Source organism: Pseudophryne corroboree, chromosome 7, assembly GCF_028390025.1.
Source record: "Pseudophryne corroboree isolate aPseCor3 chromosome 7, aPseCor3.hap2, whole genome shotgun sequence".
NCBI classification, from domain to species: Eukaryota; Metazoa; Chordata; class Amphibia; order Anura; family Myobatrachidae; genus Pseudophryne; species Pseudophryne corroboree.
The window spans coordinates 500,821,157-500,847,328 of NC_086450.1; the positions used below are offsets into that span (position 1 = coordinate 500,821,157).

The 26,172-nt window shown below is 55.2% G+C and overlaps 1 protein-coding gene across 3 annotated transcripts in view; it reads left to right on the top strand.

Moving 5' to 3' along the window:
* TAOK2 (TAO kinase 2) overlaps nucleotides 1-26,172 on the top strand; it is a 127,610-nt gene that overhangs the window by 22,907 nt on the left and 78,531 nt on the right. For all 3 annotated transcript variants that reach the window (XM_063935265.1, XM_063935264.1, XM_063935266.1), the window contains 7 exons: nucleotides 4,188-4,388; nucleotides 4,471-4,542; nucleotides 4,620-4,721; nucleotides 21,708-21,753; nucleotides 22,034-22,130; nucleotides 22,216-22,329; nucleotides 25,951-26,042. In XM_063935265.1, the coding sequence (XP_063791335.1) occupies nucleotides 4,257-4,388; nucleotides 4,471-4,542; nucleotides 4,620-4,721; nucleotides 21,708-21,753; nucleotides 22,034-22,130; nucleotides 22,216-22,329; nucleotides 25,951-26,042 (655 nt within the window). In that variant the 5' untranslated portion in view covers nucleotides 4,188-4,256. The remainder of the gene's footprint in view (nucleotides 1-4,187; nucleotides 4,389-4,470; nucleotides 4,543-4,619; nucleotides 4,722-21,707; nucleotides 21,754-22,033; nucleotides 22,131-22,215; nucleotides 22,330-25,950; nucleotides 26,043-26,172) is intronic.

A 26,172-nucleotide genomic window follows, 5' to 3' on the forward strand; every position in this document is an offset into this window, starting at 1 on the left:
CGCTGTAACTAGGGCTGTCAGCAGCAGAGGAGGCGGCTGCTCTGCTGCATCTGTGTTTTTCCCAACTAAAGCTTTCCAGCAGGGAACGGGTCAATGCATATAATCTACCTGGCTAGACAAGTTAGTATAATCTTTTTACGGAGATAATGTGCATGGCAGGGAAGGGTTAATTGTAGCTGTTGGTACATAGGACATAACCGGGTAATATGTTTATATATCATACTACTGTACTTAAATCTGCTTTAAAAATAATATAAATATATATATCTATCTATCTCTATCTCTCCATATCCCTATTCCCATGTCCTCCGCTTTCGGGCACCCTGTCTCTTGTTGGATGTGTCAGTCACTCCTCCTGTATCCTCCCGTCTCCTCTGTCGCCCCCTTAGCTCACTCTGCTTCATTTCACTATCACCTTTGAGAAGACCCCCATTTTATTTCTGATCTGTGGTGTTCCCTTTTTCCTGGTTACCTATTCCTGAGCCCTTCCAATCAGTGGCTGAACTATCCCCCCTGCTTCCCGTTCTGTGCTCCTCCCACCTCTGTATACCTTTCCCTCCTGTTTGCACCCTCCCATTTTGTCTCCCTTCTGTTTTCTCACCAACAGCTCTGCATCCCAGCTCCTCCTCCTTCCTGTATCCCAGCTCCTCCTCCTTCCTGTATCCCAGCTCCTCCTCCTTTCTGTATCCCAGCTCCTCCTCCTTCCTGTATCCCAGCTCCTCCTCCTTCCTGCATCCCAGCTCCTCCTCCTTCCTGCATCCCAGCTCCTCCTCCTTCCTGCATCCCAGCTCCTCCTCCTTCCTGCATCCCAGCTCCTCCTCCTCTCCCCTGCATCCCAGCTCCTCCTCTCCCCTGCATCCCAGCTCCTCCTCCTCCTCTCCCCTGCATCCCAGCTCCTCCTCCTCCTCTCCTTCCTGCATCCCAGCTCCTCCTCTCCCCTGCATTCCAGCTCCTCCTCCTCCTCTCCCCTGCATCCCAGCTCCTCCTCATCCTCTCCCCTGCATCCCAGTTCCTCCTCCTCCTCTCCCCTGCATCCCAGCTCCTCCTCCTCTCCCCTGCATCCCAGCTGCTGCTCCTCCTCTCTCCTTCATCCCAGCTGCTCCTCCTCCTCTCTCCTTCATCCCAGCTGCTCCTCCTCCTCTCTCCTTCATCCCAGCTGCTCCTCCTCCTCTCTCCTTCATCCCAGCTGCTCCTCCTCCTCTCTCCTTCATCCCAGCTCCTCCTCCTCTCCCCTGCATCCCAACTCCTCCTCCTCTCTCCTTCATCCCAGCTGCTCCTCCTCCTCTCCCCTGCATCCCAGCTCCTCCTCCTCTCCCCTGCATCCCAGCTCCTCCTCCTCCTCCTCTCCCCTGCATCCCAGCTCCTGCTCCTCTCCCCTGCATCCCAGCTCCTCCTCCTCTCCCCTGCATCCCAGCTCCTCCTCCTCCTCCTCTCCCCTGCATCCCAGCTCCTGCTCCTCTCCCCTTCATCCCAGCTCCTGCTCCTCTCCCCTTCATCCCAGCTCCTCCTCCTCCTCTCCCCTGCATCCCAGCTCCTCCTCCTCCTCTCCCCTTCATCCCAGCTGCTGCTCCTCCTCTCTCCTTCATCCCAGCTGCTGCTCCTCCTCTCTCCTTCATCCCAGCTGCTCCTCCTCCGCTCTCCTTCATCCCAGCTGCTCCTCCTCCGCTCTCCTTCATCCCAGCTGCTCCTCCTCCGCTCTCCTTCATCCCAGCTGCTCCTCCTCCTCTCTCCTTCATCCCAGCTCCTGCTCCTCCTCTCTCCTTCATCCCAGCTGCTCCTCCTCCTCTCTCCTTCATCCCAGCTGCTCCTCCTCCTCCTCTCTCCTTCATCCCAGCTGCTCCTCCTCCTCTCTCCTTCATCCCAGCTGCTCCTCCTCCTCTCTCCTTCATCCCAGCTGCTCCTCCTCCTCTCTCCTTCATCCCAGCTGCTCCTCCTCCTCTCCCCTGCATCCCAGCTGCTCCTCCTCCTCTCCCCTGCATCCCAGCTCCTCCTCCTCCTCCTCTCCCCTGCATCCCAGCTCCTGCTCCTCTCCCCTGCATCCCAGCTCCTGCTCCTCTCCCCTGCATCCCAGCTCCTGCTCCTCTCCCCTTCATCCCAGCTGCTCCTCCTCCTCTCCCCTTCATCCCAGCTCCTGCTCCTCTCCCCTGCATCCCAGCTCCTGCTCCTCTCCCCTGCATCCCAGCTCCTGCTCCTCTCCCCTTCATCCCAGCTGCTCCTCCTCCTCTCTCCTTCATCCCAGCTGCTCCTCCTCCTCTCTCCTTCATCCCAGCTGCTCCTCCTCCTCTCTCCTTCATCCCAGCTGCTCCTCCTCCTCTCTCCTTCATCCCAGCTGCTCCTCCTCCTCTCTCCTTCATCCCAGCTGCTCCTCCTCCTCTCTCCTTCATCCCAGCTGCTCCTCCTCCTCTCTCCTTCATCCCAGCTGCTCCTCCTCCTCTCTCCTTCATCCCAGCTGCTCCTCCTCCTCTCTCCTTCATCCCAGCTGCTCCTCCTCCTCTCTCCTTCATCCCAGCTGCTCCTCCTCCTCTCTCCTTCATCCCAGCTGCTCCTCCTCCTCTCTCCTTCATCCCAGCTGCTCCTCCTCCTCTCTCCTTCATCCCAGCTGCTCCTCCTCCTCTCTCCTTCATCCCAGCTGCTCCTCCTCCTCTCTCCTTCATCCCAGCTGCTCCTCCTCCTCTCTCCTTCATCCCAGCTGCTCCTCCTCCTCTCCCTTGCATCCCAGCTGCTCCTCCTCCTCTCCCTTGCATCCCAGCTGCTCCTCCTCCTCTCCCTTGCATCCCATTCCACCGCCTCCCCACTGCATCCTGTTCCCCCCTCCTCCGTCCCCTCTACATTCTGTTTCTGCCCTCTCCTCTGCATCCCATTCCACCGCCTCCCCTCTGCATCCCATTTCCCCCTCCTGCCTCCCCTCTGCACCCCGTTTCCCCCTCCTGCCGCACCCCCACCTTCTGCATCACCTGTTCATCTCTGCATCCAGTTTCCTCAACAGGACTGTTATTGGTCACTTACCTGTGCTTTGTTGGCCCTTATTCATTTCCTAGTTGGCTATTTGTCAGTATACATGTCATAGTGGTATTCTCACTGCCTCACAGCGCTAAAGCTGGAAACACCCTATGAATAGCGACCTGTTGGTCCGAACCGCCGGCTCAGATGACATCGCTGGATTCAGACATATCAGGCAGTGTGTATGTCCTGTATGAGGGTGCCTGCGGTCACTAGCGACAGTCAGATTTCACGTGCTGCACATCAAACCTCACTATATTGTTAATGTCCTGTAGATGCTAATGAAGTTCCGCCCGTCATTAAAATTGCCCCAGTGTATACGGGCAATCCAGGCACACAGGGATTCGTTCCGATGTCTGAATAAGTCCCAGACGCTCCAGTGTGTGCCTTGTTTAAGATTATCTGTACAATCTGGCTGGTTGGAACGGAAATCTGGTAAGATAAGAGAGCAAATGACCATCTACCATTTGCTCCCAAATTCCGGAATATGGACAAAAACTGTCGTTTGGATAAATTGATTAAATCGAACGGATTTAACCAATTTGTCTGACCATTTGTGTCTGTTTTCCAGTATTTGGGAGCAAACTGTTTAATTGTCACTTGCTCCCATACATTATCAGGTTTTCATTCCAACCAGGAGATTGGACAGATAATCTTATCGTGTGTATCCAGTTATTAAAGGCCTTAATCAATCATGTTTGTAAGTAAAGCAAACAACTGGGCAAAAACATGCGGCACTGCAGGTGGGGCAGACGTAACATGTGCAGAGAGATTAGATTTGGGCGGGGTGTGTTCAAACTGAAATCTGAACTGCAATGCAAGAATAGAGTTGACTTTTGTGGGCTACATGCAAAAGCAGCCAGTATTTACCCTGCACTATAACCCACCCAAATCTAACTGTCTCTGCACGTTAAGTCTGCTCCACCTGCAGTGCAACAGGGTTTTGCCCAGTTGCTTTTTTTTTGCTTTACTTAAACGTGTCAGGCCCTAAGTTCATGAGTTAATTACCCTTGTCGTGGCTGATTTGTGCGTGGTTTGTATGTTCTCCCCATGTTTGCGCGGATTTCCTCTTGGTACTCCAGTTTCTTGGCACACAAATAACTAATAAATCCACACGTTGTGTGCTTGGATTACATAAATATGTGTTGGTCTCACTGATAACTTTTAATAATTCTTACTCTCCGCAGCTCTCAGAGGGTCCAACCTCCGTGGGCGTGGTGGCGGTGTCCCGCGGAGGGCTTCCTCTGGCCCTGGTCATGCCGTCCAACGCCCGGGCTGGCAGTCTGAAGGACCCAGAGGTAGCCGAGCTGTTCTTCAAAGATGACCCGGAGAAGCTGTTTGCAGACCTGCGGGAGATTGGGCACGGCAGCTTCGGAGCTGTCTATTTTGTGAGTACCACTAGCAGAAGCTGTTGTTTGCCGTCAGCTCTTCCCAGCCACTAATGCACACGTCTGACTCTCCTTTTTCCAGGCCCGTGATATCCGGAATAATGAGGTGGTTGCCATTAAGAAGATGTCCTACAGTGGAAAGCAGTCTAATGAGGTGGGTGTCTCTGGGACAGACTTGGGAGACGAGGGTGCTCTTGCGGTCTCGTACTGATGTTCTCCTACTGCCCACAGAAATGGCAGGACATCATAAAAGAAGTGAAGTTTCTCCAGAAGCTGCGACACCCGAACACTATTGAATATAAAGGATGTTACCTGCGGGAGCACACAGCATGGGTGAGTCTCTAGCCCCCCCAGTGATGTCACCTGCTAGAGGTCTCTTCTGAGGCTGCCAGAGAGTGCGTCTCCTGCTCCGTCGTACGGCCATTGCTTTCTCCTTGTGTTATAGGTGTATCGGGGGGGGATTGGGGTCATTCCGAGTTGATCGCTAGCTGCCGTAGTTCGCTGCGTAGCGATCAGTGAAAAAAACGCCCAATCTGCGCATGCAATGCGCACGCACGTTGTACAAAGTCTCTTGTGGTTTTGCACTGGTTCTAGCGATGATTCCAATCGCACAGCCGAACGCAGGGAGATTGACAGGAAGAAGGCGTTTCTGGGTGTCATCTGACCGTTTTCTGGGAGTGTTTGGAAAAACGCAGGTATGGCCGGGCGTTTGCTGGGCGGGTATCTGATGTCATTACTGTGTCACTCGTCGCAGCAATCATCGCACAGGATAAGTAACTACAGGGCTGGTCTTGTTTAGAACAAAATGTTTTTGCAGGCGCTTTGCTGCACAGGCGTTCGCACTCCTGCTATGCTAAAATACACTCCCCTGTGGGCGGCGACAGTGCGTTTGCACGGCTGCTAAAAACGGCTAGCGAGCGATCAACTCGGAATGACCCCCTCTGTGTATTGCAGGATGGGCCCAGGACAGGGTCCTCCTCCTGCCGCATGAGGAGCTTTCTTTAGTCTTTCAATCCAATTGATCTCATTTCACATGGTTTGTTTCTGCATTCTGAATCCCGTAGGATTTGATGGGGCACTTTTATCCGTGTGAACATGTCAATGTGTATGTGGTCACACATGGGATCTAATTCAGACCTGATTGCAGCAGCAAATGTGTTAGCTAATGGGCAAAACCATGTGCACTGCAGGCGGGGCAGATGTAACATGTGCAGAGAGCGTTGGGTGGGGTGTGTTCAAACTCAAACCTAAATTGCAGTTTAAAAATAAAGCAGACAGTATTTACCCTGCACAGAAACACTATAACCCACCCGAATCTAACTCTCTCTCTGCACATGTTACATCTGCCCCACCTGCACTGCACATGGTTTTGCCCATTAGCTAACAATTTTACTGCTGTGATCAGGTCTGAATTAGGCACGCGGCCGTTTTATGTTTCAGCTTAGTCGCTGGGATATGAGATCTGTACACATTGGGCCCACAATCCATTCGTAGTCTGTCAGTGCATAATGTGACGGGTTCATACCAGTTTGTAAATGACTCTCGGCCCTAGGATGGACTAGTATGAAAGTCTGTAGTGTTCCCTTTTTCTTCCGTTTTAAACTAAAATCTATCGTTATGCAAAGTAGCGGACGCTTGGGTCCTCAGGTGTTCCCTGCACGGTGGTCGTCCTGTGTTTGACGGTCCCCGTTTCCTCAGTAGTCTCCCACAGATCATATATATTGTAATCGTCGCCCTGCTCTGGGACCGCGAGGTCTGAGCAGGGTGGAAAAGGAGAACGATGTAAGATCACTTCCTATTGGATATCATGATAGGTATTAAATTACAGGCCGTAGAGCCTCACTCTATGGCAAACAAACACCTCAGTGTGATCTTATGCGCAGTTCTATAAACAGAAGATGCTCCCAGACTGGGGCAGTATGAATGCAATTGGGTTGTTTTTCCATCTCCTTTTCAGCTGGGTATGTAACGCAGAACACTACGCGGATGTTCCCTTTAAAGAAGATCTGTTTGTTTTTGAATCTTGTATGAGAATTCTGGCAGTTATATAAGCCCGTTGCATTCTGGTGTCCCCCCCCCCCCCCTGCTGTATCGTGTCCGTGTATTCCCCTTTAGTATCTGCTTTTCTGCAGGAATTTCTTATCTTTCAGTGAATACAATTGCAGGGTCTCCAATAAAGCAGCTGGTAAAATGGTAAGACGCAGGCTAGCACTGTGTATAAAACTGTTGGATAAATGCCAGGGTTACCGGTCAGGCATTAGCTACGTCCTCCGCCCGAGGCGGTCATGCATCTGGCCAAAAGTACGGGAAGGCTGGTAGGTATTAGGCAGTAGTCGGCGACACGGTTTTCTCCCTGGGACATGGGGCAACAGAGCACCCACCAGTAGCCAGCAGAGGGGGAAGGTGTCTGTATGAGCCACTGACCACGTATAGGAACATGTAATATACAGGGAATGTGTGCTGTGTGTACACGGCTGCTGGCTGGACATGTGTGTACATGCAGCTCACAGGATTATTTGCAGAGCCGCCAGTATGTATAAAGCAGAAGCAAGCAATTGCTGTGTGTGGGAGGCTGAAGCAGCACACTGTGTGTACAGAAAAAGCCATCACAATAGCCCCCTGCCGGCTGCCCGCGTCACTGCCAAACGCCCCCTCTTCTCTCTGCTGTCATCTGCTCACCTCTGCCCTAGTGCAGGCCTGTGTCACCATGTCCTGTAACCACTGTGCAGCCTGCTGGTCTCCCCGAGTTCCCCCTTTCTCTTTGCTGCACTGTCTGCCCCCTGCTCCAATATAAACTGTACCAGTCTCCCCCCTCATGCCGTACCTGCCCCCCTGTAATGTGCTGTGTCTGCCCCCTGCTCCAATATAAACTGTACCAGTCTCCCCCTCATACCGTACCTGCCCCCCTGTAATGTGCTGTCTGCCCCCTGCTCCAATATAAACTGTACCAGTCTCCCCCCTCATAGCGTACCTGCCCCCCTGTAATGTGCTGTGTCTGCCCCCTGCTCCAATATAAACTGTACCAGTCTCCCCCCTCATACCGTACCTGCCCCCTGTAATGTGCTGTCTGCCCCCTGCTCCAATATAAACTGTACCAGTCTCCCCCTCATACCGTACCTGCCCCCTGTAATGTGCTGTGTCTGCCCCCTGCTCCAATATAAACTGTACCAGTCTCCCCCCTCATACCGTACCTGCCCCCCGTAATGTGCTGTCTGCCCCCTGCTCCAATATAAACTGTTCCAGTCTCCCCCTCATACCGTACCTGCCCCCCTGTAATGTGCTGTCTGTCCCCTGCTCCAATATAAACTGTACCAGTCTCCCCCTCATACCGTACATGCCCCCCTGTAATGTGCTGTGTCTGCCCCCTGCTCCAATATAAACTGTACCAGTCTCCCCCTCATACCGTACCTGCCCCCCTGTAATGTGCTATGTCTGCCCCCTGCTCCAATATAAACTGTGCCAGTCTCCCCCCTCATACCGTACCTGCCCCCCTGTAATGTGCTGTCTGCCCCCTGCTCCAATATAAACTGTACCAGTCTCCCCCTCATACCGTACCTGCCCCCCTGTAATGTGCTGTCTGCCCCCCTGCTCCAATATAAACTGTACCAGTCTCCCCCTCATACCGTACCTGCCCCCCTGTAATGTGCTGTGTCTGCCCCCTGCTCCAATATAAACTGTGCCAGTCTCCCCCTCATACCGTACCTGCCCCCCTGTAATGTGCTGTCTGCCCCCTGCTCCAATATAAACTGTACCAGTCTCCCCCCTCATACCGTACCTGCCCCCCCTGTAATGTGCTGTGTCTGCCCCCTGCTCCAATATAAACTGTGCCAGTCTCCCCCCTCATACCGTACCTGCCCCCTGTAATGTGCTGTGTCTGCCCCCTGCTCCAATATAAACTGTGCCAGTCTCCCCCTCGTACCATACCTGCCCCCCTGTAATGTGCTGTGTCTGCCCCCTGCTCCAATATAAACTATACCAGTCTCCCCCCTCATACCGTACATGCCCCCCTGTAATGTGCTGTGTCTGCCCCCTGCTCCAATATAAACTGTGCCAGTCTCCCCCTCATACCGTACCTGCCCCCTGTAATGTGCTGTCTGCCTCCTGCTCCAATATAAACTGTACCAGTCTCCCCCTCATACGTACCTGCCCCCCTGTAATGTGCTGTCTGCCCCCTGCTCCAATATAAACTGTACCAGTCTCCCCCTCATACCGTAGCTGCCCCCCTGTAATGTGCTGTCTGCCCCCTGCTCCAATATAAACTGTGCCAGTCTCCCCCCTCATACCATACATGCCCCCCCTGTAATGTGCTGTCTGCCCCCTGCTCCAATATAAACTGTGCCAGTCTCCCCCTCATACCGTACATGCCCCCCTGTAATGTGCTGTGTTTGCCCCCTGCTCCAATATAAACTGTGCCAGTCTCCCCCTCATACCGTACCTGCCCCCCTGTAATGTGCTGTCTGCCCCCTGCTCCAATATAAACTGTACCAGTCTCCCCCCTCATACCGTACCTGCCCCCCTGTAATGTGCTGTGTCTGCCCCCTGCTCCAATATAAACTGTACCAGTCTCCCCCTCATACCGTACCTGCCCCATGTAATGTGCTGTCTGCCCCCCTGATCCAATATAAACTGTACCAGTCTCACCCCTCATACCGTACCTGCCCCCTGTAATGTGCTGTGTATGCCCCCTGCTCCAATATAAACTGTGCCAGTCTCCCCCCTCATACCATACATGCCCCCCCTGTAATGTGCTGTCTGCCCCCTGCTCCAATATAAACTGTGCCAGTCTCCCCCTCATACCGTACCTGCCCCCCCTGTAATGTGCTGTCTGCCCCCTGCTCCAATATAAACTGTACCAGTCTCCCCCCTCATACCGTACCTGCCCCCCTGTAATGTGCTGTCTGCCCCCTGCTCCAATATAAACTGTGCCAGTCTCCCCCCTCATACCATACATGCCCCCCCTGTAATGTGCTGTCTGCCCCCTGCTCCAATATAAACTGTGCCAGTCTCCCCCTCATACCGTACCTGCCCCCCTGTAATGTGCTGTCTGCCCCCTGCTCCAATATAAACTGTACCAGTCTCCCCCTCTTACCGTACCTGCCCCCCTGTAATGTGCTGTGTCTGCCCCCTGCTCCAATATAAACTGTACCAGTCTCCCCCTCATACCGTACCTGCCCCCCCTGTAATGTGCTGTGTCTGCCCCTGCTCCAATATAAACTGTGCCAGTCTCCCCCTCATACCGTACCTGCCCCCCGTAATGTGCTGTCTGCCCCCTGCTCCAATATAAACTGTGCCAGTCTCCCCATCATACGTACCTGCCCCCCTGTAATGTGCTGTGTCTGCCCCCTGCTCCAATATAAACTGTGCCAGTCTCCCCCCTCATACCGTACCTGCCCCATGTAATGTGCTGTCTGCCCCCTGCTCCAATATAAACTGTACCAGTCTCCCCCTCATACCGTACCTGCCCCATGTAATGTGCTGTCTGCCCCCTGCTCCAATATAAACTGTACCAGTCTCCCCCTCATACCGTACCTGCCCCCCTGTAATGTGCTGTCTGCCCCCTGCTCCAATATAAACTGTACCAGTCTCCCCCTCATACCGTACCTGCCCCCCTGTAATGTGCTGTCTGCCCCCCTGCTCCAATATAAACTGTACCAGTCTCCCCCCTCATACCGTACCTGCCCCCCTGTAATGTGCTGTGTCTGCCCCCTGCTCCAATATAAACTGTGCCAGTCTCCACCCTCATACCGTACATGCCCCCCCTGTAATGTGCTGTCTGCCCCCTGCTCCAATATAAACTGTGCCAGTCTCCCCCTCATACCGTACCTGCCCCCCCGTAATGTGCTGTGTCTGCCCCCTGCTCCAATATAAACTGTACCAGTCTCCCCCTCATACCGTACCTGCCCCCCCTGTAATGTGCTGTGTCTGCCCCCTGCTCCAATATAAACTGTACCAGTCTCCCCCTCATACCGTACCTGCCCCCCTGTAATGTGCTGTGTCTGCCCCCTGCTCCAATATAAACTGTACCAGTCTCACCCTCATACCGTACCTGCCCCCTGTAATGTGCTGTGTCTGCCCCCTGCTCCAATATAAACTGTACCAGTCTCCCCCCTCATACCGTACCTGCCCCCCTGTAATGTGCTGTGTCTGCCCCCTGCTCCAATATAAACTGTACCAGTCTCCCCCCTCATACCGTACCTGCCCCCCTGTAATGTGCTGTCTGCCCCCTGCTCCAATATAAACTGTGCCAGTCTCCCCCCTCATACCGTACCTGCCCCCCGTAATGTGCTGTCTGCCCCTGCTCCAATATAAACTGTGCCAGTCTCCCCCTCATACGTACCTGCCCCCCAGAATGTGCTGTGTCTGCCCCCTGCTCCAATATAAACTATACCAGTCTCCTCCTCATACGTACCTGCCCCCCTGTAATGTGCTGTCTGCCCCCTCCTCAAATATAAACTGTGCCAGTCTCCCTCTCATACCGTACCTGCCCCCCTGTAATGTGCTGTCTGCCCCCTGCTCCAATATAAACTGTACCAGTCTCCCCCTCATACGTACCTGCCCCCCTGTAATGTGCTGTCTGCCCCCTGCTCCAATATAGACTGTACAAGTCTCCCCCCTCATACCGTACCTGCCCCATGTAATGTGCTGTCTGCCCCCTCCTCCAATATAAACTGTGCCAGTCTCCCTCTCATACCGTACCTGCCCCCCTGTAATGTGCTGTCTGCCCCCTGCTCCAATATAAACTGTACCAGTCTCTCCCCCCCTCATACCGTACCTGCCCCCCTGTAATGTGCTGTGTCTGCCCCCTGCTCCAATATAAACTGTACCAGTCTCCCCCTCATACCGTACCTGCCCCATGTAATGTGCTGTCTGCCCCCTGCTCCAATATAAACTGTGCCAGTCTCCCCCTCATACCGTACCTGCCCCCCGTAATGTGCTGTCTGCCCCCTGCTCCAATATAAACTGTGCCAGTCTCCCCCTCATACGTACCTGCCCCCCTGTAATGTGCTGTCTGCCCCCTGCTCCAATATAAACTGTGCCAGTCTCCCCCTCTTACCGTACCTGCCCCCCTGTAATGTGCTGTCTGCCCCCTGCTCCAATATAAACTGTACCAGTCTCCCCCTCATACCGTACCTGCCCCATGTAATGTGCTGTCTGCCCCCTGCTCCAATATAAACTGTACCAGTCTCCCCCTCATACCGTACCTGCCCCCCTTTAATGTGCTGTCTGCCCCCTGCTCCAATATAAACTGTACCAGTCTCCCCCTCATACCGTACCTGCCCCCCTGTAATGTGCTGTCTGCCCCCTTGCTCCAATATAAACTGTACCAGTCTCCCCCCCTCATACCGTACCTGCCCCCCTGTAATGTGCTGTCTGCCCCCTGCTCCAATATAAACTATACCAGTCTCCCCCCTCATACCGTACCTGCCCCCCTGTAATGTGCTGTCTGCCCCCTCCTCAAATATAAACTGTGCCAGTCTCCCTCTCATACCGTACCTGCCCCCCTGTAATGTGCTGTCTGCCCCCTGCTCCAATATAAACTGTGCCAGTCTCCCCCCTCATACCATACATGCCCCCCCCTGTAATGTGCTGTCTGCCCCCTGCTCCAATATAAACTGTGCCAGTCTCCCCCTCATACCGTACCTGCCCCCCTGTAATGTGCTGTCTGCCCCCTGCTCCAATATAAACTGTACCAGTCTCCCCCTCATACCGTACCTGCCCCCCTGTAATGTGCTGTCTGCCCCCTGCTCCAATATAAACTGTACCAGTCTCCCCCTCATACCGTACCTGCCCCCCTGTAATGTGCTGTGTCTGCCCCCTGCTCCAATATAAACTGTACCAGTCTCCCCCCTCATACCGTATATGCCCCCCTGTAATGTGCTGTCTGCCCCTGCTCCAATATAAACTGTACCAGTCTCCCCCTCATACCGTACCTGCCCCCCTGTAATGTGCTGTGTCTGCCCCCTGCTCCAATATAAACTGTACCAGTCTCACCCTCATACCGTACCTGCCCCCCGTAATGTGCTGTCTGCCCCCTGCTCCAATATAAACTGTGCCAGTCTCCCCCCTCATACCGTACCTGCCCCCCGTAATGTGCTGTCTGCCCCCTGCTCCAATATAAACTGTGCCAGTCTCCCCCTCATACGTACCTGCCCCCCAGAATGTGCTGTGTCTGCCCCCTGCTCCAATATAAACTATACCAGTCTCCTCCTCATACGTACCTGCCCCCCTGTAATGTGCTGTCTGCCCCCTCCTCAAATATAAACTGTGCCAGTCTCCCTCTCATACCGTACCTGCCCCCCTGTAATGTGCTGTCTGCCCCCTGCTCCAATATAAACTGTACCAGTCTCCCCCTCATACGTACCTGCCCCCCTGTAATGTGCTGTCTGCCCCCTGCTCCAATATAGACTGTACAAGTCTCCCCCCTCATACCGTACCTGCCCCATGTAATGTGCTGTCTGCCCCCTCCTCCAATATAAACTGTGCCAGTCTCCCTCTCATACCGTACCTGCCCCCCTGTAATGTGCTGTCTGCCCCCTGCTCCAATATAAACTGTACCAGTCTCTCCCCCCCTCATACCGTACCTGCCCCCCTGTAATGTGCTGTGTCTGCCCCCTGCTCCAATATAAACTGTACCAGTCTCCCCCTCATACCGTACCTGCCCCCCTGTAATGTGCTGTGTCTGCCCCCTGCTCCAATATAAACTGTGCCAGTCTCCCCCTCATACCGTACCTGCCCCCCTGTAATGTGCTGTCTGCCCCCTGCTCCAATATAAACTGTACCAGTCTCCCCCCTCATACCGTACCTGCCCCCCCTGTAATGTGCTGTGTCTGCCCCCTGCTCCAATATAAACTGTGCCAGTCTCCCCCCTCATACCGTACCTGCCCCCTGTAATGTGCTGTGTCTGCCCCCTGCTCCAATATAAACTGTGCCAGTCTCCCCCTCGTACCATACCTGCCCCCCTGTAATGTGCTGTGTCTGCCCCCTGCTCCAATATAAACTATACCAGTCTCCCCCCTCATACCGTACATGCCCCCCTGTAATGTGCTGTGTCTGCCCCCTGCTCCAATATAAACTGTGCCAGTCTCCCCCTCATACCGTACCTGCCCCCTGTAATGTGCTGTCTGCCTCCTGCTCCAATATAAACTGTACCAGTCTCCCCCTCATACGTACCTGCCCCCCTGTAATGTGCTGTCTGCCCCCTGCTCCAATATAAACTGTACCAGTCTCCCCCTCATACCGTAGCTGCCCCCCTGTAATGTGCTGTCTGCCCCCTGCTCCAATATAAACTGTGCCAGTCTCCCCCCTCATACCATACATGCCCCCCCTGTAATGTGCTGTCTGCCCCCTGCTCCAATATAAACTGTGCCAGTCTCCCCCTCATACCGTACATGCCCCCCTGTAATGTGCTGTGTTTGCCCCCTGCTCCAATATAAACTGTGCCAGTCTCCCCCTCATACCGTACCTGCCCCCCTGTAATGTGCTGTCTGCCCCCTGCTCCAATATAAACTGTACCAGTCTCCCCCCTCATACCGTACCTGCCCCCCTGTAATGTGCTGTGTCTGCCCCCTGCTCCAATATAAACTGTACCAGTCTCCCCCTCATACCGTACCTGCCCCATGTAATGTGCTGTCTGCCCCCCTGATCCAATATAAACTGTACCAGTCTCACCCCTCATACCGTACCTGCCCCCTGTAATGTGCTGTGTATGCCCCCTGCTCCAATATAAACTGTGCCAGTCTCCCCCCTCATACCATACATGCCCCCCCTGTAATGTGCTGTCTGCCCCCTGCTCCAATATAAACTGTGCCAGTCTCCCCCTCATACCGTACCTGCCCCCCCTGTAATGTGCTGTCTGCCCCCTGCTCCAATATAAACTGTACCAGTCTCCCCCCTCATACCGTACCTGCCCCCCTGTAATGTTCTGTCTGCCCCCTGCTCCAATATAAACTGTGCCAGTCTCCCCCCTCATACCATACATGCCCACCCTGTAATGTGCTGTCTGCCCCCTGCTCCAATATAAACTGTGCCAGTCTCCCCCTCATACCGTACCTGCCCCCCTGTAATGTGCTGTCTGCCCCCTGCTCCAATATAAACTGTACCAGTCTCCCCCTCTTACCGTACCTGCCCCCCTGTAATGTGCTGTGTCTGCCCCCTGCTCCAATATAAACTGTACCAGTCTCCCCCTCATACCGTACCTGCCCCCCCTGTAATGTGCTGTGTCTGCCCCTGCTCCAATATAAACTGTGCCAGTCTCCCCCTCATACCGTACCTGCCCCCCGTAATGTGCTGTCTGCCCCCTGCTCCAATATAAACTGTGCCAGTCTCCCCATCATACGTACCTGCCCCCCTGTAATGTGCTGTGTCTGCCCCCTGCTCCAATATAAACTGTGCCAGTCTCCCCCCTCATACCGTACCTGCCCCATGTAATGTGCTGTCTGCCCCCTGCTCCAATATAAACTGTACCAGTCTCCCCCTCATACCGTACCTGCCCCATGTAATGTGCTGTCTGCCCCCTGCTCCAATATAAACTGTACCAGTCTCCCCCTCATACCGTACCTGCCCCCCTGTAATGTGCTGTCTGCCCCCTGCTCCAATATAAACTGTACCAGTCTCCCCCTCATACCGTACCTGCCCCCCTGTAATGTGCTGTCTGCCCCCCTGCTCCAATATAAACTGTACCAGTCTCCCCCCTCATACCGTACCTGCCCCCCTGTAATGTGCTGTGTCTGCCCCCTGCTCCAATATAAACTGTGCCAGTCTCCACCCTCATACCGTACATGCCCCCCCTGTAATGTGCTGTCTGCCCCCTGCTCCAATATAAACTGTGCCAGTCTCCCCCTCATACCGTACCTGCCCCCCCGTAATGTGCTGTGTCTGCCCCCTGCTCCAATATAAACTGTACCAGTCTCCCCCTCATACCGTACCTGCCCCCCCTGTAATGTGCTGTGTCTGCCCCCTGCTCCAATATAAACTGTACCAGTCTCCCCCTCATACCGTACCTGCCCCCCTGTAATGTGCTGTGTCTGCCCCCTGCTCCAATATAAACTGTACCAGTCTCACCCTCATACCGTACCTGCCCCCTGTAATGTGCTGTGTCTGCCCCCTGCTCCAATATAAACTGTACCAGTCTCCCCCCTCATACCGTACCTGCCCCCCTGTAATGTGCTGTGTCTGCCCCCTGCTCCAATATAAACTGTACCAGTCTCCCCCCTCATACCGTACCTGCCCCCCTGTAATGTGCTGTCTGCCCCCTGCTCCAATATAAACTGTGCCAGTCTCCCCCCTCATACCGTACCTGCCCCCCGTAATGTGCTGTCTGCCCCCTGCTCCAATATAAACTGTGCCAGTCTCCCCCTCATACGTACCTGCCCCCCAGAATGTGCTGTGTCTGCCCCCTGCTCCAATATAAACTATACCAGTCTCCTCCTCATACGTTCCTGCCCCCCTGTAATGTGCTGTCTGCCCCCTCCTCAAATATAAACTGTGCCAGTCTCCCTCTCATACCGTACCTGCCCCCCTGTAATGTGCTGTCTGCCCCCTGCTCCAATATAAACTGTACCAGTCTCCCCCTCATACGTACCTGCCCCCCTGTAATGTGCTGTCTGCCCCCTGCTCCAATATAGACTGTACAAGTCTCCCCCCTCATACCGTACCTGCCCCATGTAATGTGCTGTCTGCCCCCTCCTCCAATATAAACTGTGCCAGTCTCCCTCTCATACCGTACCTGCCCCCCTGTAATGTGCTGTCTGCCCCCTGCTCCAATATAAACTGTACCAGTCTCTCCCCCCCTCATACCGTACCTGCCCCCCTGTAATGTGCTGTGTCTGCCCCCTGCTCCAATATAAACTGTACCAGTCTCCCCCTCATACCGTACCTGCCCCATGTAATGTGCTGTCTGCCCCCTGCTCCAATATAAACTGTGCCAGTCTCCCCCTCATACCGTACCTGCCCCCCGTAATGTGCTGTCTGCCCCCTGCTCCAATATAAACTGTGCCAGTCTCCCCCTCATACGTACCTGCCCCCCTGTAATGTGCTGTGTCTGCCCCCTGCTCCAATATAAACTGTGCCAGTCTCCCCCTCTTACCGTACCTGCCCCCCTGTAATGTGCTGTCTGCCCCCTGCTCCAATATAAACTGTACCAGTCTCCCCCCTCATACCGTACCTGCCCCCCCTGTAATGTGCTGTGTCTGCCCCCTGCTCCAATATAAACTGTACCAGTCTCCCCCTCATACCGTACCTGCCCCCCTGTAATGTGCTGTGTCTGCCCCCTGCTCCAATATAAACTGTACCAGTCTCACCCTCATACCGTACCTGCCCCCTGTAATGTGCTGTGTCTGCCCCCTGCTCCAATATAAACTGTACCAGTCTCCCCCCTCATACCGTACCTGCCCCCCTGTAATGTGCTGTGTCTGCCCCCTGCTCCAATATAAACTGTACCAGTCTCCCCCCTCATACCGTACCTGCCCCCCTGTAATGTGCTGTCTGCCCCCTGCTCCAATATAAACTGTGCCAGTCTCCCCCCTCATACCGTACCTGCCCCCCGTAATGTGCTGTCTGCCCCCTGCTCCAATATAAACTGTGCCAGTCTCCCCCTCATACGTACCTGCCCCCCAGAATGTGCTGTGTCTGCCCCCTGCTCCAATATAAACTATACCAGTCTCCTCCTCATACGTTCCTGCCCCCCTGTAATGTGCTGTCTGCCCCCTCCTCAAATATAAACTGTGCCAGTCTCCCTCTCATACCGTACCTGCCCCCCTGTAATGTGCTGTCTGCCCCCTGCTCCAATATAAACTGTACCAGTCTCCCCCTCATACGTACCTGCCCCCCTGTAATGTGCTGTCTGCCCCCTGCTCCAATATAGACTGTACAAGTCTCCCCCCTCATACCGTACCTGCCCCATGTAATGTGCTGTCTGCCCCCTCCTCCAATATAAACTGTGCCAGTCTCCCTCTCATACCGTACCTGCCCCCCTGTAATGTGCTGTCTGCCCCCTGCTCCAATATAAACTGTACCAGTCTCTCCCCCCCTCATACCGTACCTGCCCCCCTGTAATGTGCTGTGTCTGCCCCCTGCTCCAATATAAACTGTACCAGTCTCCCCCTCATACCGTACCTGCCCCATGTAATGTGCTGTCTGCCCCCTGCTCCAATATAAACTGTGCCAGTCTCCCCCTCATACCGTACCTGCCCCCCGTAATGTGCTGTCTGCCCCCTGCTCCAATATAAACTGTGCCAGTCTCCCCCTCATACGTACCTGCCCCCCTGTAATGTGCTGTGTCTGCCCCCTGCTCCAATATAAACTGTGCCAGTCTCCCCCTCTTACCGTACCTGCCCCCCTGTAATGTGCTGTCTGCCCCCTGCTCCAATATAAACTGTACCAGTCTCCCCCTCATACCGTACCTGCCCCATGTAATGTGCTGTCTGCCCCCTGCTCCAATATAAACTGTACCAGTCTCCCCCTCATACCGTACCTGCCCCCCTTTAATGTGCTGTCTGCCCCCTGCTCCAATATAAACTGTACCAGTCTCCCCCTCATACCGTACCTGCCCCCCTGTAATGTGCTGTCTGCCCCCTTGCTCCAATATAAACTGTACCAGTCTCCCCCCCTCATACCGTACCTGCCCCCCTGTAATGTGCTGTCTGCCCCCTGCTCCAATATAAACTATACCAGTCTCCCCCCTCATACCGTACCTGCCCCCCTGTAATGTGCTGTCTGCCCCCTCCTCAAATATAAACTGTGCCAGTCTCCCTCTCATACCGTACCTGCCCCCCTGTAATGTGCTGTCTGCCCCCTGCTCCAATATAAACTGTGCCAGTCTCCCCCCTCATACCATACATGCCCCCCCCTGTAATGTGCTGTCTGCCCCCTGCTCCAATATAAACTGTGCCAGTCTCCCCCTCATACCGTACCTGCCCCCCTGTAATGTGCTGTCTGCCCCCTGCTCCAATATAAACTGTACCAGTCTCCCCCTCATACCGTACCTGCCCCCCTGTAATGTGCTGTCTGCCCCCTGCTCCAATATAAACTGTACCAGTCTCCCCCTCATACCGTACCTGCCCCCCTGTAATGTGCTGTCTGCCCCCCTGCTCCAATATAAACTGTACCAGTCTCCCCCCTCATACCGTACCTGCCCCCCTGTAATGTGCTGTGTCTGCCCCCCTGCTCCAATATAAACTGTGCCCGTCTCCCCCCTCATACCATACATGCCCCCCCTGTAATGTGCTGTCTGCCCCCTGCTCCAATATAAACTGTGCCAGTCTCCCCCTCATACCGTACCTGCCCCCCCTGTAATGTGCTGTGTCTGCCCCCTGCTCCAATATAAACTGTACCAGTCTCCCCCCTCATACCGTATATGCCCCCCTGTAATGTGCTGTCTGCCCCTGCTCCAATATAAACTGTACCAGTCTCCCCCTCATACCGTACCTGCCCCCCTGTAATGTGCTGTGTCTGCCCCCTGCTCCAATATAAACTGTACCAGTCTCCCCCTCATACCGTACCTGCCCCCCTGTAATGTGCTGTGTCTGCCCCCTGCTCCAATATAAACTGTACCAGTCTCACCCTCATACCGTACCTGCCCCCTGTAATGTGCTGTGTCTGCCCCCTGCTCCAATATAAACTGTACCAGTCTCCCCCCTCATACCGTACCTGCCCCCCTGTAATGTGCTGTCTGCCCCCTGCTCCAATATAAACTGTGCCAGTCTCCCCCCTCATACCATACATGCCCCCCCTGTAATGTGCTGTCTGCCCCCTGCTCCAATATAAACTGTGCCAGTCTCCCCCTCATACCGTACATGCCCCCCTGTAATGTGCTGTCTGCCCCCTGCTCCAATATAAACTGTACCAGTCTCCCCCTCATACCGTACCTGCCCCCCTGTAATGTGCTGTGTCTGCCCCCTGCTCCAATATAAACTGTACCAGTCTCGCCCTCATACCGTACCTGCCCCCTGTAATGTGCTGTGTCTGCCCCCTGCTCCAATATAAACTGTGCCAGTCTCCCCCTCATACCGTACCTGCCCCCTGTAATGTGCTGTGTCTGCCCCCTGCTCCAATATAAACTGTACCAGTCTCCCCCCTCATACCGTACCTGTCCCCCTGTAATGTGCTGTCTGCCCCTGCTCCAATATAAACTGTGCCAGTCTCCCCCTCATACCGTACCTGCCCCCTGTAATGTGCTGTCTGCCCCCTGCTCCAATATAAACTGTACCAGTCTCCCCCTCATACCGTACCTGCCCCCCTGTAATGTGCTGTCTGCCCCCTGCTCCAATATAGACTGTACAAGTCTCCCCCCTCATACCGTACCTGCCCCATGTAATGTGCTGTCTGCCCCCTCCTCCAATATAAACTGTGCCAGTCTCTCTCTCATACCGTACCTGCCCCCCTGTAATGTGCTGTCTGCCCCCTGCTCCAATATAAACTGTACCAGTCTCCCCCTCATACCGTACCTGCCCCATGTAATGTGCTGTCTGCCCCCTGCTCCAATATAAACTGTGCCAGTCTCTCTCTCATACCGTACCTGCCCCCCTGTAATGTGCTGTCTGCCCCCTGCTCCAATATAAACTGTACCAGTCTCCCCCTCATACCGTACCTGCCCCATGTAATGTGCTGTCTGCCCCCTGCTCCAATATAAACTGTACCAGTCTCCCCCTCATACCGTACCTGCCCCCCTGTAATGTGCTGTATGCCCCCTGCTCCAATATAAACTATACCAGTCTCCCCCCTCATACCGTACCTGCCCCCCTGTAATGTGCTGTCTGCCCCCTCCTCAAATATAAACTGTGCCAGTCTCCCTCTCATACCGTAGCTGCCCCCCTGTAATGTGCTGTCTGCCCCCTGCTCCAATATAGACTGTACAAGTCTCCCCCCTCATACCGTACCTGCCCCATGTAATGTGCTGTCTGCCCCCTCCTCCAATATAAACTGTGCCAGTCTCCCTCTCATACCATACCTGCCCCCCTGTAATGTGCTGTCTGCCCCCTGCTCCAATAGAAACTGTACAAGTTTCCCCCTCATACGTACCTGCCCCCCTGTAATGTGCTGTGTCTGCTCCCTGCTCCAATATAAACTGTACCAGTCTCCCCCCCTCATACCGTAGCTGCCCCCCTGTAATGTGCTGTGTCTGCCCCCTGCTCCAATATAAACTTTTACCAGTCTCCCCCCTCATACGTACCTGCCCCCCTGTAATGTGCTGTCTGCTCTACTTTGTTATACCCTACCTGTCCTCTTTGCTTTATTTCTTTCCAGCCTCCTCTCCATTACGCCGTGCCTCCCCCCTCCTCTCCATGGCGCCGCACGCTCCCCCCTCCTCTCCATGGCGCCGCGCGCTCCCCCCTCCTCTCCATGGCGCCGCGCGCTCCCCCCTCCTCTCCATGGCGCCGCGCGCTCCCCCCTCCTCTCCATGGCGCCGCGCGCTACCCCCTCCTCTCCATGGCGCCGCGCCTCCCCCCTCCTCTCCATGGCGCCGCGCCTCCCCCCTCCTCTCCATGGCGCCGCGCGCTCCCCCCTCCTCTCCATGGCGCCGCGCGCTCCCCCCTCCTCTCCATGGCGCCGCGCGCTCCCCCCTCCTCTCCATGGCGCCGCGCGCTCCCCCCTTCCTCTCCATGGCGCCGCGCGCTCCCCCCTCCTCTCCATGGCGCCGCGCTCCCCCCTCCTCTCCATGGCGCCGCGCGCTCCCCCTCCTCTCCATGGCGCCGCGCGCTCCCCCTCCTCTCCATGGCGCCGCGCGCTCCCCCTCCTCTCCATGGCGCCGCGCGCTCCCCCCTTCTCTCCATGGCGCCGCGCCTCCCCCCTTCTCTCCTTTCCAACGCTCCTGTCCCCCTTCTCTCCTTTGCAACGCTCCTGTCCCCCTTCTCTCCTTTGCAACGCTCCTGTCCCCCTTCTCTCCTTTGCAACGCTCCTGTCCCCCTTCTCTCCTTTGCAACGCTCCTGTCCCCCTTCTCTCCTTTGCAACGCTCCTGTCCCCCTTCTCTCCTTTGCAACGCTCCTGTCCCCCTTCTCTCCTTTGCAACTCTCCTGTCCCCCTTCTCTCCTTTGCAACGCTCCTGTCCCCCTTCTTTATTCTACGTCTCTCCCTTGTCATGCCTGTTCTCTCCCCCCCCACCACCACCACCCTCTTACTTGCTTGTTTTTCCTGTATCTACCTCTATTTCCCCAAAACGTTCCCCCTTTCATCAGGACCGGCCCAGCGCCTCACTTTTAACCCCAATTCCACCCCCAACTCCCTCTCCTCTCTATTGTATCCCTCTGACACACCTTGGTTATGTTATTGATTTGTTAGCTCTTAACCTAATGTAACGCTGTATACGCACTCCTTTCTTCCAGCTGGTGATGGAGTATTGCTTGGGATCCGCTTCCGATCTCCTGGAGGGTGAGTGTTGCATCGGACAGTGGGGGATTTATTACCACCCGTCCTCATAGCATAACTGTACGCAGCCACTTGGGTATTGGTTTTAGTTTGACCTGCACTAGGCTGATCAGTGCGGATACAGTATAGGTCATAGCAGCGTGCCGCTTCCTGAAGATACTACAGAACACAGGGCTTTAGAACTGGCAAGAGTTTTGTCAGTCATGTGACCCCAGGGAGTGAGGACTGCTGGCATGGAGTCACAGTCAGATGTGCGTCCTGACGGTTCCCTGTCTCCCTGCAGTGCACAAGAAACCCCTCCAGGAGGTGGAGATTGCTGCTATTACCCACGGTGCGCTCCAAGGCCTGGCCTACCTCCATACACACAACATGATCCACAGGTGAGTGTCCGGCGGAGGCCTCAGTAAGGAGCTCTCATCCCCCCTTTACTCTCCGTTTATACGTCTTTGTGACCTCTCCGTGCAGAGATGTGAAGGCCGGGAATATCCTCCTCACAGAGCCAGGATTGGTGAAACTTGGGGACTTCGGCTCCGCTTCCATAGTGGCTCCGGCTAATTCCTTTGTGGGAACTCCATACTGGTAAGAAACAAATCTACCCGCGGTCTTGTTCCCCTCCAGTGCACAATGCAGGACTAGTGGTACATTGGTGGGAGGGACCTAATACAGGAAAGAGCGTAGGGACCCATGACCCAGCCAGTAAGTAACATGGGGCAGGTGGGACGTAGTGAGTGCAGGGATCCCTCACCCAGCCAGTATGTAAAATAGGACGTAGTGAGTGGAGGGACCCATGACCCAGCCAGTAAGTAACACAGGGCAGGTGGGACGTAGTGAGTGGAGGGACCCCTGACCCAGCCAGTATGTAACACAGGATGTAGTGAGTGGAGGGACCCCTGACCCAGCCAGTATGTAACACAGGACGTAGTAAGTGGAGGGACCCCTGACCCAGCCAGTATGTAACACAGGACGTAGTGAGTGGAGGGACCCCTGACCCAGCCAGTATGTAACACAGGACGTAGTAAGTGGAGGGACCCCTGACCCAGCCAGTATGTAACACAGGATGTAGTGAGTGGAGGGACCCCTGACCCAGCCAGTATGTAACACAGGATGTAGTGAGTGCAAGGACCCCTGACCCAGCCAGTATGCAACACAGGACGTAGTGAGTGGAAGGACCCCTGACCCAGCCAGTATGTAACACAGGGCAGACAGGACGTAGTGAGTGGAGGGACCCCTGACCCAGCCAGTATGTAACACAGGGCAGACAGGACGTAGTGAGTGGAGGGACCCCTGACCCAGCCAATATGTAACACAGTATGTAGTGAGTGGAGGGACCCCTGACCCAGCCAGTATGTAAAACAGGACGTAGTGAGTGGAGGGACCTCTGACCCAGCCAGTATGTAACACGGGACGTAGTGAGTGGAAGGACCCCTGACCCAGCCAGTATGTAACACAGTATAAACAGGACGTAGTGAGTGGAGGGACCACTGACCCAGCCAGTATGTAACATAGGACGTAGTAAGTGGAGGGACCCATGACCCAGCCTGTAAGTTACATAGGACAGACAGGGCGTAGTGAGTAGAGGGACCCCTGATCCAGCCAGTATGTAACACAGGACATACAGGACGTAGTGAGTGGAGGGACCCCTGACCCAGCCAGTATGTAACACAGGATAGACAGGGCGTAGTGAGTGGAGGGACCCCTGGCCCAGCCAATATGTAACACATGACAGACAGGACGTAGTGAGTGGAGGGACCCCTGACCCAGCCAGTAAATAACACAGGGCAGGTGGGACGTAGTGAGTGGAGGGACCCCTGACCCAGCCAGTATGTAAAACAGGACGTAGTGAGTGGAGGGACCCCTGACCCAGCCAGTATGTAACATAGGACGTAGTGAGTGGAGGGACCCCTGACCCAGCCAGTATGTAACACAGGACGTAGTGAGTGGAGGGACCCATGACCCAGCCAGTATGTAACACAGGGCAGACAGGACGTAGTGAGTGGAGGGACCCCTGACCCATCCAGTATGTAACACAGGGCAGACAGGGCGTAGTGAGTGGAGGGACCCCTGACCCAGCCAGTATGTAACATAGGACGTAGTGAGTGGAGGGACCCCTGACCCAGCAAGTATGTAACACAGGACGTAGTGAGTGGAGGGACCCCTGACCCAGCCAGTATGTAACACAGAAGAGACAGGAAGTAGTGAGTGGAGGGACCCCTGACCCAGCCAGTAAGTAACACAGGGCAGGTGGGACGTAGTGAGTGGAGGGACCCCTGACCCAGCCAGTATGTAACACAGGACGTAGTGAGTGGAGGGACCCATGACCCAGCCAGTATGTAACACAGAGCAGACAGGACGTAGTGAGTGGAGGGACCCCTGACCCAGCCAGTATGTAACACAGGACAGACAGGACGTAGTGAGTGGAGGAACCCCTGACCCAGCCAGTATGTAATACAGGGCGTAGTGAGTGGAGGGACCCCTGACCCAGCCAGTATGTAACACAGGATAGACAGGGCGTAGTGAGTGGAGGGACCCCTGACCCAGCCAATATGTAACACAGGACAGACAGGACCTAGTGAGTGGAGGGACCCCTGACCCAGCCAGTAAATAACACAGGGCAGGTGGGACGTAGTGAGTGGAGGGACCCCTGACCCAGCCAGTATGTAAAACAGGACGTAGTGAGTGGAGGGACCCCTGACCCAGCCAGTATTTAACATAGGACGTAGTGAGTGGAGGGACCCCTGACCCAGCCAGTATGTAACACAGGACGTAGTGAGTGGAGGGACCCATGACCCAGCCAGTATGTAACACAGGGCAGACAGGACGTAGTGAGTGGAGGGACCCCTGACCCATCCAGTATGTAACACAGGGCAGACAGGGCGTAGTGAGTGGAGGGACCCCTGACCCAGCCAGTATGTAACACAGGACGTAGTGAGTGGAGGGACCCCTGACCCAGCCAGTATGTATCACAGGGCAGACAGGACATAGTGAGTGGAGGGACCCCTGACCCAGCCAGTAAGTAACACAGGGCAGGTGGGACGTAGTGAGTGGAGGGGTGGTAGTCATGTGACCGCCGGTCGGCTGACCGACAGTCACATGACCTCCGTGAGCCCGACGGCTCACTATCCCGATGGTCGGCATGCCGACCAACAGGGACTATTTCCACTCGTGGCTGTCCACGACACCCATAGAGTGGGAATAGAACCCGTGGCGAGCGCAGCGAGCCCGCAAGGGGCTTGCTGCACTCGCCCCTCCCCGCCGGGATCCCGGCGTCTGTAAGGTGACCGGCGGTCAGGAGACCGCCGGTCACCCGTACTACACCCTGAGTGGAGGGACCCCTGACCCAGCCAGTATGTTACACAGGACGTAGTGAGTGGATGGACCCATGACCCAGCCAGTATGTATCAGAGGGCAGACAGGACGTAGTAAGTGGAGGGACCCCTGACCCATCCAGTATGTAACACAGGACGTAGTGAGTGGAGGGACCCCTGACCCAGCCAGTATGTAACACAGGACGTAGTGAGTGGAGGGACCCCTGACCCAGCCAGTATGTAACACAGGACGTAGTGAGTGGAGGGACCCCTGACCCAGCCAGTATGTAACACAGGACGTAGTGAGTGGAGGGACCCCTGACCCAGCCAGTATGTAACACAGGACGTAGTGAGTGGAGGGACCCCTGACCCAGCCAGTATGTAACACAGGACGTAGTGAGTGGAGGGACCCCTGACCCAGCCAGTATGTTACACAGGACGTAGTGAGTGGAGGGACCCATGACCCAGCCAGTATGTAACACAGGACGTAGTGAGTGGAGGGACCCCTGACCCAGCCAGTATGTAACACAGGACGTAGTGAGTGGAGGGACCCCTGACCCAGCCAGTATGTAACACAGGACGTAGTGAGTGGAGGGACCCATGACCCAGCCAGTATGTTACACAGGACGTAGTGAGTGGAGGGACCCATGACCCAGCTAGTATGTATCAGAGGGCAGACAGGAAGTAGTGAGTGGAGGGACCCCTGACCCAGCCAGTATGTAACATAGGACAGACAGGGCGTAGTGAGTGGAGGGACCCCTGATCCAGAAAGTTTGGGGTGATCTCTAACTCACCCAGGATGTCAGATGGTAGGTAGTGAGTGGAGAGACCCTGGAAATACATCAGGGACCCCCTACTTCCCATATACGGCTGTGACTGTATTTTCTCCCATCAGGATGGCTCCGGAGGTGATTCTCGCCATGGATGAGGGCCAGTACGATGGGAAGGTGGACGTGTGGTCACTTGGGATCACCAGCATTGAGCTAGGTGAGTCTGTGCGTTGATTTATCACATCTCCCGCATGCCTGCTGTTCCCCATTACTTTCTGGTGCTACATAGTGGCATGTGTGGAGGGTTTGGGCATGGTGAGGGTGAGGATTAATGCTTCGTGGTGTTA